At 45.5% G+C, this 20,203-nt stretch overlaps 1 protein-coding gene across 1 annotated transcript; it reads left to right on the plus strand.

Moving 5' to 3' along the window:
* The first annotated feature begins 5,700 nt into the window (after positions 1 to 5,700).
* HPSE (heparanase) lies at positions 5,701 to 18,288 on the plus strand. The gene is made up of 12 exons (XM_058803641.1): positions 5,701 to 5,926; positions 7,367 to 7,512; positions 8,515 to 8,640; positions 9,374 to 9,547; positions 9,991 to 10,162; positions 10,674 to 10,721; positions 12,101 to 12,194; positions 12,830 to 12,936; positions 13,452 to 13,566; positions 15,197 to 15,315; positions 15,449 to 15,595; positions 16,331 to 18,288. Exons 1-12 carry the CDS (start codon positions 5,721 to 5,723, stop codon positions 16,488 to 16,490), a joined length of 1,614 nt encoding a protein of 537 aa, XP_058659624.1. The 5' UTR covers positions 5,701 to 5,720; the 3' UTR covers positions 16,491 to 18,288.
* The last annotated feature ends 1,915 nt before the right edge of the window (positions 18,289 to 20,203 follow it).

The following is a 20,203-nucleotide window of genomic DNA, read 5'->3' on the forward strand; positions in this document are numbered from 1 at the left end:
CGGGCACCCAGTGCCAGTGCTTCATCACCCTCACAGTAAGGAACTTCTTCCTAATATCCAATCTAAATATCTCTTCTTCTGGTTTAAATCCATTCCATCTTGTCCTATCACTATCTACCCCTCTAAAAAGTCTCTCTCCCTCATTTATTGTAACACCTGGAGTCTTCTCTGTGCTGAACAACCCCAGCCCTCTCAGCCTGTGTTCACAGGAGAGGTCCTCCACCCCTCTGAGCATCTCCATGGCTACCTCTGAACCTGCTCCAACAGTGTGTCCATGGCTTTCTTGTGCTGAGAAGCCCAGATCTGGATGCAGTGTTCCAGGTGGGTCTCATGAGGGCCTGAAAGTAGTTTTGAATTATGGTAGCCAGTGTAGCAGCACACCTAAGCATGGCATTTCTGTGTAAAATTTGGTCTCTTCTCAGTAAAGGAAAAATAAGATAAACCTTGGTTAAACTGGGGAGTTGATAGGTTAATTATGTTGTGGCTCTAGAAATAAACAGAAAGGTTTTTAAATCCAGTGAGGATGTTAGATGTTGAATGCTTGATAGACAGTGGTCATGGTGAAAAACTGTTGAAAATGCTAATATTCTACTGCTCATTCTGTTGTTGCATTAGAGAAATCATAGGTAACAAATGAATAAATTCTTTATAAACCTTTATTTGGCATAAACATGCCTCTAAACCAATACTTGTGATATTTCATAGTGGCTTGCATGGTTTGAATAAATGCAATATTTGACTGCATTCGGTATTAAACCAGGTCAGGAATTTAAAACCAGCACTTGTTAGAGGGAATGTGATTCATTTCCACTGGTACACTGAGTGCCCACAGGGGAATCCTGTTACTGATATTGGATTTGGAAACATGAAAAAATGTGAAGTTGGTCCTCAAGAGCAGAAGCAATATTTGCCATGACTTCAGGCTATATCTAAATCTATCTCTTAATGACCTGCCTTTTAATTAAGATCTATTTTTGACCAAATGATAGATAACATTAAATTCTCTATTGGTTTGTGTTACATTCGAAAGACAGATGATGCTCACTCCAGCATAACAGCGAATACATATCTAGCAGGAGATGTAGTACCCACATAATAAAACACAACTACCTTAGAGGGTTATTGGTACTTGATGGGGCTTTTCCAAAGTTTGGTACAGTTTTGTGTGGATTTGATGGAGGAATGAACCCTAGGAAGTTACTATAAAATTATTCACTCTGAGTACTGAGTTACTGCAATAACAGATGTTATGGAAATAATCCATTAATTGCTGCATCTATTACAGAATAGTTAATGAGCCAGTAACATCTGTCACAATTCTTTGCATATTTGTACTTTTGTGCTAATTAAAGTGTACATTTTATGTATTTACATAGCAGAGGGTAACAGCAGCAAAATATTATTCCTGCCACTTGCTAGTGCACCCTCACACTATACATGACTGTAATGTCCAGCACTGCTACAAGATCAGGTTTTGATGAGATACACTTTTAGAAAAAAGTTAACTATTCCCTACAAATGTTAGAGCTCCCATGAAAATGGTAGGAAAAGCTGGTTTGAAACAAGAGAGTGGTTTTAAATCTGCATAAAGCTGGTCTGGAAAGAAAAAGAAGTTTGCAATTGCTGTCTCTGCTGTTCTCTTCACACAGACTGTGCTCTGCCTTGATGGATGAGTGCAATTCCCTTAAGGCTTTATCTGTGACCTTAGAGAGGATCAGAAATTAAATGAAGCTGCACTAATTTGCTCTGAAACTTTGCTATATGTAGCTTGTCTTATTTTCCTGAAATCAAGCTTATCAGGCAAAGCAGTACATGTATTTCATACTGCTTGTTTTAATGTGATTAAATACTTTTCATATAGAGCTTTCTTACCTGGACTTTTCCCCTGGGTGGAGATGGGAGAAGAGAAAAAAGGGTAAAATACAACAGATGCTGCTCATGGTATTTTTGTACTGCCAGATGATGCTCAGTGCTTCAGTGGGCTGATTTATATAACACTCAGGTGTTGGAATCAATATGCATTAGTTTGGTAAGTGTCTGTCATGGGTGAATGTGCTATCAGAAAACTTATGCTGAGGATGGATTCAAGATATTTTGGAAAGCAAATATTTCTCACTTGCTTCAATGGGATGTTTGTATCCTAAGGCCTATGTTAAAGGAAAAGAAGCAATATTGATGAATTTATCTTATTTCCATGTGATATAATTGTAGATGCTTCAAAGCTAAGTAGGTCATAAAAATATGCTCTGTTGGATGTTCCTGCCAATGTCTTCATAACCCACAGTAAATTGGATGAGAGCTATTGTGTGTGCAAGTCTGTTCAGGTGCAGAGAAATGTTCTGACCTAAAACCTCAGAGTGTATTTCTTAGCCTTTATTTCTATTCACTCCACTTTCCAGCTTGCCCACATAGACCAGTTCTTGTGTTTGTGTGATTCCCTTTCTTCCTCTGTCTCCCTGGAAGGACTTAGTAAGAGAGTCAGGCTTAGGATAAGGTTTAGCTGTTAATTTTCATAGTGTGAATGAGACCTATTGTGTTCCTATGTTCTGAAAAGCCATTTCCATATGAGTTAGTCCTGCCTAGCTCTCACTTTGTCCTTCCTTTTAAAGCTTCATTTCATCTCTGTGTGCATATCAAAGAAAACTGCTAAAATCTAGACCCAAGGTGTCATTTCCATCTCTGACTAAACAGGGTGTGCCATCTCAGACTCCCAAAACCATCTGAGTTCAGAAATAAAACCAGCAGGGAGTACTGAGAGCTGTATTCTGTGTCAGGACAAGGCCTGGCTGCAGGCTTGGGGCAGGGAGGAAGGATAGCTCACAAAACCACTCTGATAGGCATCTCTGCTTTTACAGTTTCCATGCTTTCTTGGCATCAGCTTAGCCTTAATTTCATCTTCCTGAGGCTTCTTACATAGAAACAGAGCAGCATCCTGACACAGGTCAGCTCTGTTCATCTGCCCAAACATCTGTGTCACAAGAATTGTTTGTCTTTTGCAAAGGCAGTTCTTCCCTTCTGAATTCCCTTAATATACAGTTAATATGTCAGTTATTGGTGCTTGCCCAGGAACAGCAGAGGTGCCCCTGCTAGCAATAGCACATTGCTGCTGCTGCTGTTAGACAGTTGAAATTCCTGGAAGGTTTTTAGCTCTTTCTAGTTATGAAAGTCTAGTCACCACAGGGTGTCTAATGGCGTTACTGGGAGAAGCAGAACCGTCTGATAGGACCTGCAAGACCAAAGCATTTGAATGTCACAAGGCAGGGGATAGGTTTTGTGTGAAATGAGGAAGAGGGATCGGACACTTATTTGGAGCTGGCTCCAAGTAACACTCAAGTGGGCTTAAGCCTAGTCCTAGTTCTTAAGTGCTCCCCTTGTAGTTCACAGGGCATTGCTCAAATTCTGCTGATTTCCTGATTTCCATAAGTCCAAATACATCTATACTGGGCTCCTCTACACTGCAATACTTAAAAATGTGTATAAAACTATGTGAAAAATGCCCAGGCAAAAGCTGCTACTTTTCATTTAGTACCTTAAGCTAATGCTGAAATGCATTGTTTTCCAGCAACAAGGTTTCACAGGCTGCTCAAAACACAACACATGCCAGACTTCACGTACACACATCTGTACACAGCAACTGATCCCAAAACATAGCCTTGACCATTTGAAATACACACCTTGTGCCTTTGCTGTGGAAGGGCACCGTGCAGTAGTAAGTCACCCAAAATGTGTCCTCTCAAAGAAGAACATGAAGGAAATAAAGGCAGAAGTAGGGAATTCCAACAGAAAGAAATTGTGCACAGGCTACCCCTTGCCTGACAGCTCCTGACCTTTCCTCCTGCACCTGTGGCAACAACCTTAGCTAGAATTGCAGCAATGATTTTTTCACACACTGAACTACATTCTTGTATCCTTAGTTTACCCATGGGGCGGTGTAGTTTGTTTGGTGCTCCAGTCATCAGCTGATAGATGAGTTATTCCTCTGGCAGATAGTCACCCCAGCCCTTCCTGGGGTGTAGCCATATAATTGGTGCTGCACTCCCAAAATGGGAAGCATTACCCCAACTGAGACAGAAGTGTCACTGATGCTTCCTTTTTGGCAGGGCCGTGGATGAGCTTATCAAAAGCAGAGTTAATTTAGTCAAGTTCTTCTAGTTCCGGACCAGAGTTACTTAATAGTACAAAAATGTAGAGCAAGCAGGAACAGGAAGGGCCAGGCAGGCCAAGCACTTGAGCCACAGATTAATGCCCCAACTTCGGTGTGTATGGGAAGCACTGCACCTGAATAAAGTAACAGATTCACAGCCTGTTCCAGCAGACGGCCATTTTCAAAACAAACTTCCTAAGAAATATGGATGGTTCAGGACTAATTGGTGTAGGTGGGAAATGTAGTGGTGGTGTTAAATGTAGTTGTTTAAAAATTCTGCCAATGTTTCAGTAGTGCACATAGAAACTTAGAAATATTCTTGTAACCCAGGAAGCAATTTGTATTCTGGGTTGCATCAAAGGGAGAGTGGGCAGTAGGTCAGGGGAGGTGACTGTCCTCCTCTACTCCAGACTCCATCTCTGGTACTGCATCCAGCCCAGGGCCCCCCAGACAAGAAGAATTTGGATCTGTTAGGAAGCCACAAAGGTGATCAGGGGGCTGGAACAACTCTCCTTTGAAGAGAAGCTGAGAGAGCTGGGGTTGTTCAGCCTGGAGAGGAGAAGGCTCTAGGCAATTTCCAGTACCTGAAGGGATGACAAGAGAGCTGGAGAAGGACTTTTTACAAGGGCATGGAATGCTAGGACAAGAGAGGAATGGCCTTAAGCTGAAGGAGGGTCAGTTTAGGCTCGATGTTACAAAGAAATTCTTTACTGTGAGGGTGGTGATGCACAGGCAAAGGTTGCCCAGAGAAGCTGTGTGCACCTCATCCCTGGAAGTGTTCGAGGCCAGGCTGGATGGGGCTTTGAGCAACCTGGTCTAGTGGGAGGCATCCCTGTCCATGGTGTAGGGTTTGGAACAACCCAAGCCATTCCATGCCACTAAGCCATACCTGCTCCATGGCTGCAGCTGGCTCTTCCCTGACAGGCCTCCCCGGCAAGGTCAGCTGCTGCCAGAGAAGGAGTTTTGGTACAGACTGGACTCTGCAGGGAGCACCTAGAGGGCAGACCCAGAGCCTGCCTGAAACCTTTTGGTAACAGCAATTCCAAATTTCATACCTCTGCAATTAGGACAAGCACTTGTTCCAACAGTAAGGACTGTTGCAACAGTCAGGTTTCAGCCTGACAGGGCTCTGTGCTGCTGGCAGTCGGTGTCCCGCAGTGAAGGCCTCAGACGGGGTTCCAGGCTGACATCCCAGCCCTGCAGAGGCAGCGTTCAGTGCTGGTGACATTTTCCAGACCGCTGGCTGTACACGGAAATGCCCAGGGCGGCCCGGGCATGGCGGGATGTTGGAGGAGCGGCTGCAAGGCTGCGAAGGTGCGAGCAGGCAAGGAGCCGGCTGTAAACGCAGGTTCATTTTGCAATGGCTGAGGCGTTTGGGTAACACCGGCTGTCGGGCGTCTTGCTGCTCATTTGAGGCTCGAAGATGCTGCTGGAGCTCTTCCAGAGGGTGAGGAAGGTCCTGCTCACGCCAACGCGGTTCCTCCCGGTGGGGAGCGGAGCGCTGCAGCTCCGGGCCCGCCCTCCGAGCTCCTCGGGGTGGTGCCGGCGGTGTCGGCGCGGCGGGCCGGGAGCGGGGATGCTGCTGCCGCCGCTGCTGCCGCCGCTGCTGCCGCTCCTGCTGCTGCCGCTCCTGCTGCTGCCGGCGCTGGCCCAGGGACACCGACCGGCTGTGCTGCGGCTGGGGCTCCGGGACAGCCCCCGAGCCGAGGTGAGCCCGGCTTTCCTCTCCCTCACCCTGGATGCCAGCCTCGCCCGGGACCCGCGCTATGTCGCCTTGCTCAGGTGAGTCGCCTGTCGCCCAGCTGGGCAAAGGAGAAAGGGTCCTCGTGGGGAGGAGCGGGACATGCCGGCAAAGGCGCTGCGGAGCGAGCCGGGGGGAACGGGGAGTCTCTCACCCCTAGAAATGGAGTCGGGGACAGGCTGCTGGATCCCGGCTGCTTCGGGCTCACTAATTCCCTCCTCCCGGGGCAGAAGGCGGTGCCTTCCCCAGGTGCGAGCCGCGCCGGCTCGCTTGTGCTCGGGAAAGCAGGGGCTGGCATGGGGGGATGCAGGGAAAGCTCAGCTCGAGAATGAGCCTGGTAGAGGAGCTGCTTTGCCAGCAGAAAAAAAGGAGAAGGAAACGGACGGAATTGCGGTTGTTTGCATGGAGGCTTCGGGGTGTCCTTATCGCCCTCCGCAAGCACCGGAAAGGAGGCTGTAGTGAGGTGTGGGTCAGTCTCTTCCAGCTGACAGCTGACTGGAAGAGAGGAAACGGCCTCCGTTGTATCAGGGGGCTTCAGACTGGATATTAAGAAAAAATTCTTCACTGAGAGGGTAATCATGCATTGGAACAGGCTGCGCAGGGAAGCAGATGGTGAAATCACCATCCATGAAAGTGTTCAAAAAACGTGTGGATCCTCCAGTCCTGCTTTCCCACTACTTGCACGTTTTTGTCCTCACTGCGCTGGTGAGAAAGGTGTCACCAGCTTTACTGGAAAGTGCTCAGGTCTCCAACATCCAGCCCCATCCTCACACCCTGGGGTTCAGCCTGAGGCCAGCCCTGCCACCATGAGGAGCAGGAAGTACTTGGTGGCCTCTAATCTGCTGTTTGTCACCACGGAGCAGATAGCACCTAACATGCAAAGTGCCCTCCAAAGCCTTGTGGCTTCTTCCCCCAGAGAAGGCTGCCTGTCGGTGCTGCACATCCTGTATGGAATGTGAGCAGGTCACAGTTATGTTCTTTGGTACACCTGCTTTGATAGAGGTAACACCTGTCCCAGCAGGTACTCTCAGTCTCCCTAGGGTACAAAGGCAAGTGCTTTGGCAGCTGTGATGGAAGCTGGGGCTGATGATGTAAAGTCAGTCTTGCGCTCAAATTCTCCCAGGACATTTATGTTGGTGTTGCACAAACAAAACCAAAAAATCTAGGGAAGGAGGATGTTTAGGATGAAAAAAAACAAGATTGTTTTAAAGTTTTGCCTTATTTGCCCCCCAGGGTTTGTTCCCTCAGGTATGCTCTCCCCTTGTTGCCCATTAGAGCTCTGCTGGCTCACTTGGCCATCAGCATCCCTTTTGTACAGTGCAGAGGGCTGGAATGCAGTAAGCCATCAGGAATTCCTTGAGGCTACTGGGTAGCCCCAGGTCACCTACTGCAGCATGTTCCTCAAAGTGCTTGCCATGTTTACCCTCTACACAGTCTGCATAAATATAGTGGTTTCCTAATTCTTGGCATTCCCTCCACAGCAATTCCAAGCTGCGTGCCCTGGCAACGGCCCTGTCCCCAGGTTTCCTGAGGTTTGGTGGCACTGAGACAGACTTTCTTATCTTTGATCCCAACAAGGATTCAACCTCAGAAGAAAAAATCCTCTGGGAATTTCAGGCACAGCAAGGTAAAGTGGGCATCAACTTGTCAGACTTGAAACCATCCTAGGTTTTGGAGGGTCTTTGACACAGGCTGAGGATGCTGCCAGGGCACAGCAGCAGCACTGGGGACCCTCCACAGTCTCAGTATTGCTATCATCCATGGAGAGATCTGTGGACCTTCAGCATGGTTTGTGGGAAGAGCTGTGCCAGCTGTGGGAAATTGAGAAAGGATGTAGGGGAACCTGTATCCTCTCTGGCATCTCCTGAGACTCTCCCTTTGCTGCCCTGTGCTCCCTGCAGCAATCTTGGGAGCTCCCTCACTGTGTGGAAGAGGGTCAAGTTCAGCTCAGAAACTGTGGCTTCATTATGAAAATTAAGGAACAGATGTTCTGTTTCTTCTCAGAAATAACCTGAGGAGAACAGAGTGTTCAATCTCTCTCCCAAAACCAGAGAGCTTGGCTGGAGGTGCAGCCTTGCTCTCCTGTTGCTTTGACAGGGAAAATGCAAACCTGATGAAGCCCTGTCAACTGCTTGAGCTTGGTATTTTCTCTTTGAACTTAGCAAGAGTGTCAAGAGGTGTTTCAAATGAAAAAAAAATCCTGTATATTCCTGTGGCACATAGCATAATTGTGCAATCCTACATTACTGTATGGCCAGTGATGCTCAGTTTTGAAGTCAAGTGGTACTTTCACCTCATAGCACTTTGCTAAGTAGCCACTTCCTGTGACTCTGGCTCATGCCTTCTTCTCTGGTCATGGCCTGTTCCTGGTTTGCATGCCAAGAAAAAAGCTTTGAAGGAAATGTGTCTTATGGCTCCTGTCAGTGAGCCGTGTGGGGAAGTCAGCACTTTCCCCTGCATGAGATGGCCAGTGCAGGAAGGATTGCCCTGCCCCTGCCACACCATTGCATGCCAGGCTGGCTCATCTGCTCCTCAAGCATCACAGCCCATGCTTTGTCAGCTCACTGGAACAAGGGTTTGCTGGCTGTTGAGCTGAGGAGTTAATTCCTATCAACCTTCTGTCCTGCAGAGGCTTGTGGCTCGAGGCCTGCATTTGCTGCTGTTGAGAAGGTGCTGCTGGCCCAATGGCCCAGCCAAGAGAAGATGATTCTTGCCGAACAGAACCGGAAAAAGCACAAAAACACCACCATTACAAGTAAGACTTAAAAAGGGGGATGCAGTTCTCTGCCCCATGGTAAAAGAGGGAAGAGGAGCTGAAACCACTGAAAAAGAAATATTTCACCCACTTCGAAAAATATTCAGAGAAATCTTTTTCTACTGTTTGCCATCCCACCTTTAATAGCATTCAGCTGCAGGGGTTGGGTGTGACAGTGGTCACAAGGGTTTTGAGGTGAAGAGAGAGGTGAGAATGTTGATTCCATTATCAGAAGGTTTGATTTATTATTTTATGATATATATACTACATTATAACTATACTGAAAAGAAATAGAAGGAAAAGTTCTCAGAAGGCTAGCTAAGCTAAGAATAGAAAAGAATGAATAACAAAGATCTGTGTCCCAGACAGAGAGCGAGAGCCAGCTCTGCCATGAGTGGTCAGTAAATCCAAACATCCACACGAGACCAATCAAGGATCCACCTGTTGCATTCCACAGCAACAGATAATCATTGTTTACATTTGGTTGCTGAAACTGCAGCTTCTCAGAAGGGAGAAAAATCCCAAGAAAGGATTTTTCACAAAAGACGTCTGTGACAGTTGGGAGGTTCTCAAAGCTTGCAAGATGTGCAGTGAGGCCTGACCTCTTCTGTCTGACTGGAAAAGTTTGTCACATCTGCAGCATCAGGCCAAATAAATACAGGCAGTAAAGGTTGTTACTTGGCCAGAGCTCAGCTACCTTAAGATAAACACCCCTCCTTTCTCCTCTATGCAGAAAATACACTGGATATTCTCTACAGCTTTGCAAACTGCTCAGGGTTTCACCTGATCTTTGGACTCAATGCCTTGCTGCGGAAAGGTGGCTTGCAGTGGGACAGCTCGAATGCCCAGGCGCTGCTGGACTACTGTGCTTCCCAGAGGTACAACATCTCCTGGGAACTTGGGAATGGTAAGTGCTTGTTGGCCAGACCAGCCATCACCTAGAAAAGTAGGGGTGGGCTAGTAACTTTGGATATTTTGGATGATGGCACATCAAGGCACGGTGATGTTTTATAAAGAGACATTAAGGTCTTAATTTTCAGGGGGATTTTACAGAAAGGCAAAATGAATGAGCAAATTGAGATGATTTTGCTGCTCCTATCAGGGCTTTGAGATGAGGTGAACAATCCCCCACAAGGTGCAGGATGTCACCTATGGCTGGGACAGAGTCCTGGAGAGCAGCATGCTGAACCCCCCAAGCTTTTGGTTTCATGCTCACCTTCAAATATCTCACTCACACTATGCCAGATCAGGTGAAGCCTTAGGGAACTGGTGCTTCCCACGTGGATGGAACTGCCCTAATTTGTGCCCCAGAAATAGAGAGGGGTGTTGATGTGCATGTGTCTTCCTCAGAGCCCAACAGCTTCAGGAAGAAATCTGGCATCCACATTGATGGCTTCCAGCTGGGGCAAGATTTCATTCACTTACGCCAACTGCTGAATAACTATGCCCTCTATCAGCATGCCAAGCTCTACGGCCCTGATGTTGGGCAGCCCCGAAAGCACACGCGGAGACTGCTCAGAAGGTAGGAGTGTGAGCTTCCAGCAGCATTCCCTGCAGTGGGGCAGCTGTGGAGAATTGTGGCTTGTCTGCCCCTATATGCAGGAGGCATGAAGAGGCTTTAAGGCAGGGGTTGAACAATTTTTTTTACCTTGACAGATGACAATTATAATTTTACCTGCATGCTTGAGTTCAAGGCCTGAATACTCAGCCAGTTAAACTCAGCTGCTGGAAGTACATCAGTGATCCACACATTTTCCCATTGAGTACTGGCTCTAGGGTTATGCTAACAAGGGCTTTTTAGCCTGAAAAACACCCACATGTTATACAAAGGTCAATTCATCCTCCCAGCAACCTGCTGAGGAAGCCAGGCTGCCCAAAGCCTGCTTAAAAGCCATGGCAAGCCTGGCCCCCAGCATTCACCATCAGTACTGCCAGCTGTGGGGAGAGGGGAGGGCTGTGCATGGTGTTGCACTAGTGGGAGTAATGACTGGTAATACTAATCCCCTTTCCTCCACCATTCCCTCTGCTTGCAGCTTCCTGAAATCGGGAGGGAAGGTGATCGACTCTGTCACATGGCACCAGTAAGTACCATTTGGATGCCACTGTCACTCTGATTACTGCCTCATTTTCTTTAAAAAATGTCAATTTGAACAGAGTTATCAGTCTCAACAGAAAAGAGGGGGGTGAAATGCCCCTTTTTGCAGTTTCTCAGGGGCCTCTCCACAAAGTTCTGTGTTCAGAAAGGAGATGAATTGAGGGAGCACATGACAGAGATGCTGAAGCCTCCAAAGGGTCTACTTGGTGCAGAGACCCAAAAGCAGTGGTAGGTGTTTGTCACAGGGAATGCAACATGTGCAAGATGATAATTTTGTTTCCTCTATTTATATCTAGTTGATTTAAAGAAAAAGCCCTGTAGGTCTGGCTGACCCCTGTCCATGGAGAATTGCCAGCAGCTCCTCCTGCTCCCTTGAGTTTGCTCTTGGAGTAATTTCAGGCTCTGTGTGGGTAACTCACGCTCAGATCCCACACACAGTGCAAATAGCACTGGCACCCGGCCCTTTCCTCCTGTGCAGCGACTTTGATTGGTAGGTTTAAAGTGCTCACGGCAACAGTGGAGTAAACTGGCCTCAGGGCCATGAACTCCACAAGTTTGAAAGTCATTTCCATGTGAAGGCAGTTTTCTTTAAAGAGTCAAATGCAGGACATGACATGCAGCAGTCAGACAACAGTGAGAAAAGATGTACACACTCATTTTTTATATATATGTATACATACATCAATTATCTATGCATTTTCAGCTGCTAGAAAGGCATGAAACATGTCCTTTCCCCTTCCTGGGCTGCTGTTAACTCATTTAGGATTATCAGGTTTTAGCTTCCTCTTGTGGCTGGAAGGCTTCAGCTGTTTTTGGTCAGACTGAGTGAGAGCAGGATGAACTGCAAAAACCACCATTCCAATTTTTTTGGACAAATAAGACTTAAAAGCTCTTCTGCTCATGGTGGAGGGCACCATTTATGCCATAGGGATGCCCATATTTCAGCTCCCTCCAACTGGCCAAAATATTCCAGCAGATGGACAGATGCTGTAAGCTGATATTTTTAATATATAACTTGATAGAGTACAGCAAGTAATCACATAGACTCCTCAACAGGAGAAGACTTACAGAAGCTGGCTCTTGGTAATGTTTTCCTTATTCTTAATAAATAGAGGCAAACAAACCTATTACTTCTGCTGGTGGAAATTTCTGTGATATCCTTACTCCACTGAAGTAATTATATCTTGAAGTGCCTTAAATACAAGTGACAGACCTACACATTTGGAAACAAAAAATTAAAAAGCACTGGACAGAAAAATCATGCTGTGGATAAATGTACCAATCAACTGAATACTTTCAGTGGTGTTTTGTACCACTGGTGGTATTACTCCCTAATTTTGTCTATGTTTTTTCCCTGATTTTCAGTTACTATGTGAATGGACAGAGCGCAACAAGGGGGGATTTCTTGAGCCCTGAAGTGTTGGACTCCTTTGCCACAGCCATATATGAAGTCCTGGAGGTGCCTCGTCCTGTTCAATCATTCCCATGTTCAGTTTCCAGGGGGTTAACAGAATCCAAAATAAAGCACTACTTCTTACTAGCAATAGACAGGGATACTCAAAGCTTGAGTTATGCTGGCATTGTATATAAAAAAAATAAAATTAAAAGTAATGATACCAAAAATAAGCTCCAACAGTTTGCTATGCAGCAAACATGATGCCAGGTGCATCACACACCTACAACATTCTCATTTATTGATAGAGTAACTACTCAGGGATGTAATTTATAGTTATCCCATCCCCCCCAATGTTTTTGGGGGGATTTTTGTTTGTTTTTTTTTTTCGGAGGTCCTGACAGCATTATAACTTAGAATATAGCACTACTCAGCACAAGAGGAACTATGGGACCTGAATTTTAGTGATGTTTGTCCTGTTTTACATGGGTAACAAGTTTGGGGTTTTTTCAGGGGGGAATGTAAATCTACTTCTAGTCCTTTCGATCCAAATTTCTGTGACATTCCATCTCAGAGCGTTATCCCTTAAATGTAAACATCCTAAGTAAGCCTTTGGCTAAAACACAAAATATTTTTAATTTCAGTAGCCAAAAAATTAACTGTCGTCTCTTTGTCTTCTTTCCTAATGCCACGCTGGCCAGATTGTTGGTCAGACTGTGCCGGACAAGAAGGTGTGGCTGGGAGAGACGAGCTCTGCCTATGGAGGAGGAGCTCCCAGATTGTCTAACACCTATGTTGCTGGTTTTATGTGAGTACTGGGTCTCAGATGTGGGGAAATAATGTATTTTGACAGCTGAATGGGGCTGCCCCACAGGAAGAATGTGGCCTCCTCAGGCTGCCTGGGGATGAGTGTGGGCAGTTTTTTTCCATCCTATAAGACATGATGACTTTTTATCAGGGTGTGGTGGGCCAGCAAGTCAAAGTCTGATAATGACAGACAACCTTGTTGTTAGTGTGATGATTTCTCTCAGCCTTCAGACCCTCGGCCAGTTCAGGAGAACCTGCTGTCACTCCTTGTTTCCACCACCTACAAACAGGGGAATGGAGCAACTGTTCCCATCAACTTGGACTTCAAGAGGTGGACTGAAATTATTTTTTCATGTAACCAATGCAAGACTTGAAATTAGTTGTGTGCTTTTAAGGAAGTCATCATCACTCACTAAGTTATGTTTTCCCGCTTCCCGATCTGGTTTGAGAGGGGCAACAGAGTACTGGTGAGGTCAGCACTTTCATCTGCATGATATTTGCCTCATTTTTTGGCAGGTGGTTGGACAAACTCGGGCTTTCAGCCAGGCAGGGGATTGATGTGGTAATGAGACAGGTTTTCTTCGGGGCAGGGACCTATCACCTGGTGGACGCCAACTTTGAGCCTTTGCCGGTATGTGAACAGCCCCTGGATGCACCTCTGCACAGGCAGCTCTGGGTGTGGAGGGGCAGGTCAGCTATTTTAACAGCATCTTCTTTTGCTTGGATGGCCACAGGTATCCTTGCACCTTAAGCTATCTCATGTTGCACTACAGGTTAATGTACTATTACATATATATGTATGCACACTAGATATTCACTCCAGCTGCAGGGGGGCAGCCAGTCTTCAGCACAGCAGAAACTGATTTGTGGGACACAATGCTCTGGTTTGTACATAGAAGCTCCTGGATCTCACAAGGTTTTTCTGGATGGCCTGTTTTGGTTTGACTACTCCTCAGCTGAGTGATGTGTAGTTTATAAACAGAAGGGAAAAGAGATATTAAAATCAATTATATTCCATGTGAAAACCAGGCCACTGTGAAGTCAACACTCAAGTGTTATAGGTCATGAGCATATTCATCCTACAGTTGTGGCTGAGGGATAATTAAATTGAAATATACATTTAGTATAGTTTTATTTATTAGGAAATATACTTTGCTGTGATGAAATTTCATTATGTGAACTACACATTGTTCTTGCAGAAGCGACACATTTCTTTGTACTACTAGCACTTAGAATGGGGTGAGAGGACAGCATTTTCCTTTTTAGCTTTCCTCTCATTTTTCTGCTTCCAAATTGTGATTTTCACTGGTGGTCGTAGAGCCAGCCTAAAAGAAAACCCAGCATACAGGGATTTTCCATCCTACTTGCTCAGCTGCTTCCTATGCCAGAGGCTGCATCATCAGGCCTGTGACTTTGGGCTTTTCATTCCCTCATTAAAATAGATTTAATTTGGACTGAAACTGTGTGCCCTTTTCCTCACCTACAGACAGTACAGATGTTAACCAAGCCAATAATGCTTCAGAGGCAGGGAAATCCAAGCCCATCTGTAGTTAGCACAGAAATGAGGAAGCACATCAGTGTCAGAAGGCTACATTTCCTTGCAGAGGGATTCAGAATGAAGGCTGATAGCAAAAGTAATTTCCTGGGCTTTTGGTGAGTCAGAGGAGAAACACAATAGTTTTCCTCCTAAGAAGACCTCAAAGACCAACAAACAAGCTGGGAGAAGCTCTCTGAAAGCAGGAAAGACCTGGAAAAAATGAGTCTGCACTGGTCATTGCCCTGCTCTGAGGCATAATCCTGGAGTGTCAGAGTGATTTGTGACTCAGATTTAGAAGTCAATCCTGATACCTGTTCAGAAGTACAATGTTAAAGGGGTCAAAGTTTAGGAGTTTCTTCCTGGTGTTGCACTTGTGCCTTAGGTACAAGCTTTCATGCAGGAAGGGCAGCTTGCACTCCTGCACTCGGTCCCAAGGTTCTCTGTACCCTGCAGAAGGGCATTTCCAAAGCACAATCTCTCCCTGACAGAGCTCTGAGAGTTCCTTATGAAGGGGAAACTGTGTCTAAGGCACCTTCTAAACACAGCTGCTCACAGGCAGGGCTTCCCTTTTAGCTGTGGTGTGTGAATTTAAGTAGATGTGAAAAGCTTGGTAAAGCAAAAAGCTATGGAGAAAACCCCTTGACATGAGCTTCAAAATTAAGGTTAGATGTGTGGAGCACCTGGCATGTACACAATTTTTTCCATGTGTTTTTGTGCCTCCCAGGACTACTGGCTCTCACTGCTCTACAAGAAGCTGGTGGGTACCAAGGTGCTGCAGGTCAGCCTGGCAGGAGCCAACAAGAGGAAGCTCCGTGTCTACCTCCACTGCACAAGCAGCCTCAAGTAAGCCTCCAGAAAGGGCGAAATAGCCTGGAAACTGAGCCCGTGGCCACCCCCGGGCCAACAAATGCCCTTTGGGACACTGCAAGGTCACACATCATTCTGATCCCCACCATCACCTTCTCTTGCCTTGCAGCCCAAAGTACAGAGAAGGGGATGTGACACTGTTTGCTTTAAACCTCTACAACGTCACCCAACATTTGGAGCTACCAGATTACCTATCGAGCAAGCATGTGGATCAGTACCTCTTACTTCCTCATGGCAAAGAGAATATTCTTTCCAGGTAAGTTGCAATTCCTCCAGTCCCTGAGGAAAGACTGTGAGTAAGCTTAGATGGTCTTTAAAACCTCACCTTATTCAATTTGCAAGGGGAAAGAAGAGGTTACCATCTGGGGTTTTTTCAGTAAGATCCGACTTCTGTTAAATCAGATCTCTAAACTCAGGCTGCTGAAAGCTTACTAAGTTATAAGGACATTTACTTGATGTTAATTTGGAAGTTTATCCTAGCAGGTGTCAGTGTTCTGGACCAGCTGCTAAAGTCTTGTTTTGTTTTGGTTGGTTTTTGTTTTGTTTTTTTTTGCACAAGCACAGGTATATTGCTTTCCCAAGTGCCAGCTCCTGATTTACAGCAACATGTTCAGACTTTGTATGAGGGTGGGATCTTTTTGATGTCATTGTTAATGCATCCACAGGGAAAAGATCTGCTCTGTGGGCAAAAAAGAATATTAATATTTTCAGAAGAAAAAGCAATTTAAATTTGTACTTTTCAAAGTCTGTCTACCTCTTGACCTCACTGGAAGAGAAAGAAATGTACTTTTAGATGTGCTTGTGCTACCTCTCTGAAGGAGTCCCTGTAGTGGGAGTGCTGCAGATGTCTGTGTGTGTGTGTACACACACATTCAAGGGAAGTTTGGTTTGGCTTTGGGCTGAGTTAATGTTTACACTTAGGCCCAGGGCAGCTTGTACTCGATGGCAAACAGAGCACAGCTGCCCAAACAGCTTCTCTGTCCCTCTGCAGGTCCATTGAGCTGAACGGCCACGTGCTGCGGATGCTGGATGATGAAACACTGCCAGAGCTTGTGGAAAAGCCCCTTGGTCCTGGCGGACTGCTTGGCCTTCCAGCCTTCTCCTACGGCTTTTATGTTATCAAAAATGCCAAAGCTATTGCTTGCATTTAAGTGGTCAACACACACACTCAGGATAAATGTAAAGCATTTGCCTAGTAGGAAATTCTAATCCTAGAAATTCACATTTAATTCTGGTAAGGGATGCAAATGTTGCAGCACTAGCACAACTGTTAGCTGGGGAAGACTAAGGTCCCACTGGGTAACTGGTACAAGGAAGATTCCAGGAGAATTATCCAGGTAGAATAAGACCAGGCAGGTGCTGGTTTTGCTCTTAATCTAGTCTGTCACTGTGCTTGAGCGTGGAACCCTTCTCAACACCACGCAGGGAGCTTCTCACACTACCTGGGGCTCTGCCTACCCAGGCACTGCAACCTCCCCTCTCCCTCTCCTTTTGGCAAGCACAGCTCCTAAAGCAGTTTCTTCAAAAGCTTGCCTTTAGAAAGGATAAGCAGAGTTTTATTTGAGCTGTACAGCTGTGACCTCACACTATGTGGGGAAATCTGAGAGGGGGTTGTGGTTGCTGAGGGTGTCTTGGGGTGGAAAGTCTGGACACACAAAGCAAACCAAGGTCAGGGTGCTTGCAGGGGCAAAGGCCTTGCAGAGACACCAGATCCTCTATTAGATTTGGGGGAACAATACACATTTTTCTCAAGCTAGGATTGTTCAGTCACAAGATGGAGCTGTGGCTCTGTGCTTTCCAAAGGCAAGTTGTTGATGCAGGAAATGCAGGCTGCTCCTGTAGGGTGATCAAACTCTGCCATCACACACTTCTTCCCTGCATGAAAAGGAGAGGAGCCCAGCAGGCCCTTGCAATAACCCTCTGTGCTCAGGAGGCTGCACAGTGAGTGCTCATGACCCTTCAGCCTGCACCACTCTGCAGGCACTTGAGCTGGAAAGGACTTTCCTGAACCTGTGCACAGGTAAAGCTCTCAAACTCTCTCTGCTTCACACTCCCTAATGCACCCAGGTCTCTTTTGTCTTGGGGAAATGGGATAGGAAAGGTGCTGAGGAAACCACTCACCCCTCAACCACCAGAGTTGCTATAGAGCATCCTGGGGACAGAAGTGCCCAGTCAGGCTGACATCCTTCCTACTGGAAAAACAGCACTTTTGGACAGAAATCAGTGTTGGTGGTGGCTTTTCTCCCCAGCTGAGCCTTCCCCACGCACACCCTGTTGCAGGTGGCTGTGCCAGCAATAGCTCCCTGTGGCACACAGGCTGCTGGTCCCCAGGGCAACAAAAAGCCAAGGCCAGTAGTTGGGGCCTCCTGCATATATTTATTTGCATCTACTTTTCTTGAAGGTATGTAGCCCACACCACTCTCAATGCCTTATATTTATGAGCACAGCAGGGAAGAACAACCCCACACTACTGTACCTCCTTTTTAAGTTTTAAAAAGATGCTACTAGCTACATGGGGTTTAATGCAGGGCAGGGAACCCTTTTTAACAAGATGACTTTCAAAGCTGATGTACTTTTGTAGCTGTGATGAAAACCTGCACACTGAAAAGGTTGTACTTGAGTTCAGTGTGTCAAAGGAGTGTGTGCATCCATGGAGCAGATGCATTCCGTGAAGGGTTATATATCAGGGGATAACATAGATCAGAAACCAGGAAGGCTGAGTTTGTTTACATTGTTTAAGTTCCATAACAGAAGCAAAGAGAGTCTAAGATGGAAAGTCTTACATGCAGTCAACATAAAGTTAATAATATATTATTATTATTATTATTGTAAAAATGTAAGTTGCAACTAAAACATCAAAGTTATTTGCCTGGTAGCTTCTTTTTAGAACTTTTCTAAAAATTTTGTTTATTCCAATGCTTATGAGTTTTGTATTTGAAGATTTTAATTAAAGCAATTTATACCAACTTTTGGCAATCTTAATTTTTTTTAAGACTCCTTTTTGACATACTGATAGCAGGACACTCCCTAGTTTTCTTTTGGTATAACTACCCGTGCTTCTTTTTATTATCAATAAGAGTACCCAAGTACACAAAAATGAAAGAAATCCTACACAGGTTTGTGTGTTTCAATCGTGTTTGCCAAGCAGCTCAGAAGCCCTCCGCCCAACGTGACTCAGATGTGATACATGTGCTGCTGACTGGCACACAGGAACTATCAGGAGGGGCCCGGGATGTTTGCATATGCAAATGACAGCTGCTGCCAACCGTGTCTCCTCTCTGAGCCCTGTTCTTGGTGGTGGGGTAGGGAGGGGAGGTTTGATTTACAGCTCAGTAAATCAAAAACCTTGCTCTTTACAAAGTGTTGCACATCAAGCTAATAGCCACTGTTAGCTCTATACAAACAGAGCTCGAGGGACAAAAGTGCAGGGAATGGGAAAGATGCTGGATCCCAGCACTCCAAGGAAGCCATGGTCTGAAACAGATGAACATCACCCTCACAGGACCAGTGCCTGCCCCACCCTTATCTCTGGGGCTTTTATTCCTCTGTGAATGTCATAAACCTCGGGGGATTGAATACACTGTGTACACTTATTTGAGAACAGGGAGAATCATATTTCACACTCATTCCAATTCACTTTTGCCCTTTTGACTCTTGAGGTCAGATTACTTACATTGAATCTCCTGGAAGGTGGAGTAAGTTGCATCACACTTTGGAGCAGGGGATCATTTGGTGTATGTGAAAATAAGGAAACTGATAACCACCTTAGAGTCAGGGACATTTTGGCCATCAACTCAGATTTCAGCTAACAAGACAGCAGGGCTTTATTAGTCTGAAATGAGCTATTCCCTCGATTATCTTTCAGTGAAGGCCCAGGCCACTTTATTATGAATGTAAATACAGCAGCAGTAACTGTAAAAGTTTACTTTGTAAAAGTTTACTGCTCTACTTCCCCGAGCTCCTTAAAATTTTTCTGCAGACAGTCCAGGGTTTCCTTGCCACTTCACACATATAAAAACCCCAAAGCAGTGTCTACAGAGGACATCCAGCTGATGACAATGAGCATCCACTTTCCTACACACATGGCAGGCAGATAGGCTGTGGGAATTCATTGCCAGGACTCACTATTCAATCACACCTCAGGTACTTGTCTGTGACTGAATAAAGCCCATGATGACTTTCTCAGCATGATATGGAACCTAGATTATTAGCTACTCTTCACCAGAGCTGAGCAGTTCTCTCCTTTATGGTCCTGTGCAAATCGTTTTACAGCTGTGGAGTACTGCTCATTAAAACAATAAAACAATGGCAAAACGTTGGCAAAACATTAAAGTCACTTCTCCATTGCATTCATATTTCACTTCTTCCTGCTAGTCAGCATCTTGGGAAATCAAAGTTCAAAATGGTTTCCATTGTTTTCTACCAGTGTGTGAGTCATTCAAGCTGAAGGAAGTGTGTAATGCAGAAGAATTTATACTCTAGAGGGACAATGAACTCCCCAAGGAATCTTTTAGCAGCAGATCTGAGGACACACACACTGAAACCATGCCATGAAAAGCAAAGGTTTTATGGTTCTCTGCTCTCTGGTTTGTGCAATAACTCATAAGTTGGTGTTATGACCCTGAAGGTGAGGTAACAGGTGATGTTCTTGTTAATGGGGTAGAGAAGAGTGAAATGACACATGAATGACCAGTGTTTATATATAGCAGGTTTAGTTTAGAACTATGGAAAGGAGGTATGCAGCCGTTTCAGATATTATCTATAGAAATATAACCATAGAAAATATAAAGATAGAATTTAAGAAAATATATAAAGAAAAGAAAGGACAAGACAGACAGTGGGAAGATATGAAGGGAATGAGAAG

The sequence above is a fragment of the Ammospiza caudacuta genome, chromosome 4 (genome assembly GCF_027887145.1).
Source record: "Ammospiza caudacuta isolate bAmmCau1 chromosome 4, bAmmCau1.pri, whole genome shotgun sequence".
Taxonomy (NCBI): Eukaryota; Metazoa; Chordata; class Aves; order Passeriformes; family Passerellidae; genus Ammospiza; species Ammospiza caudacuta.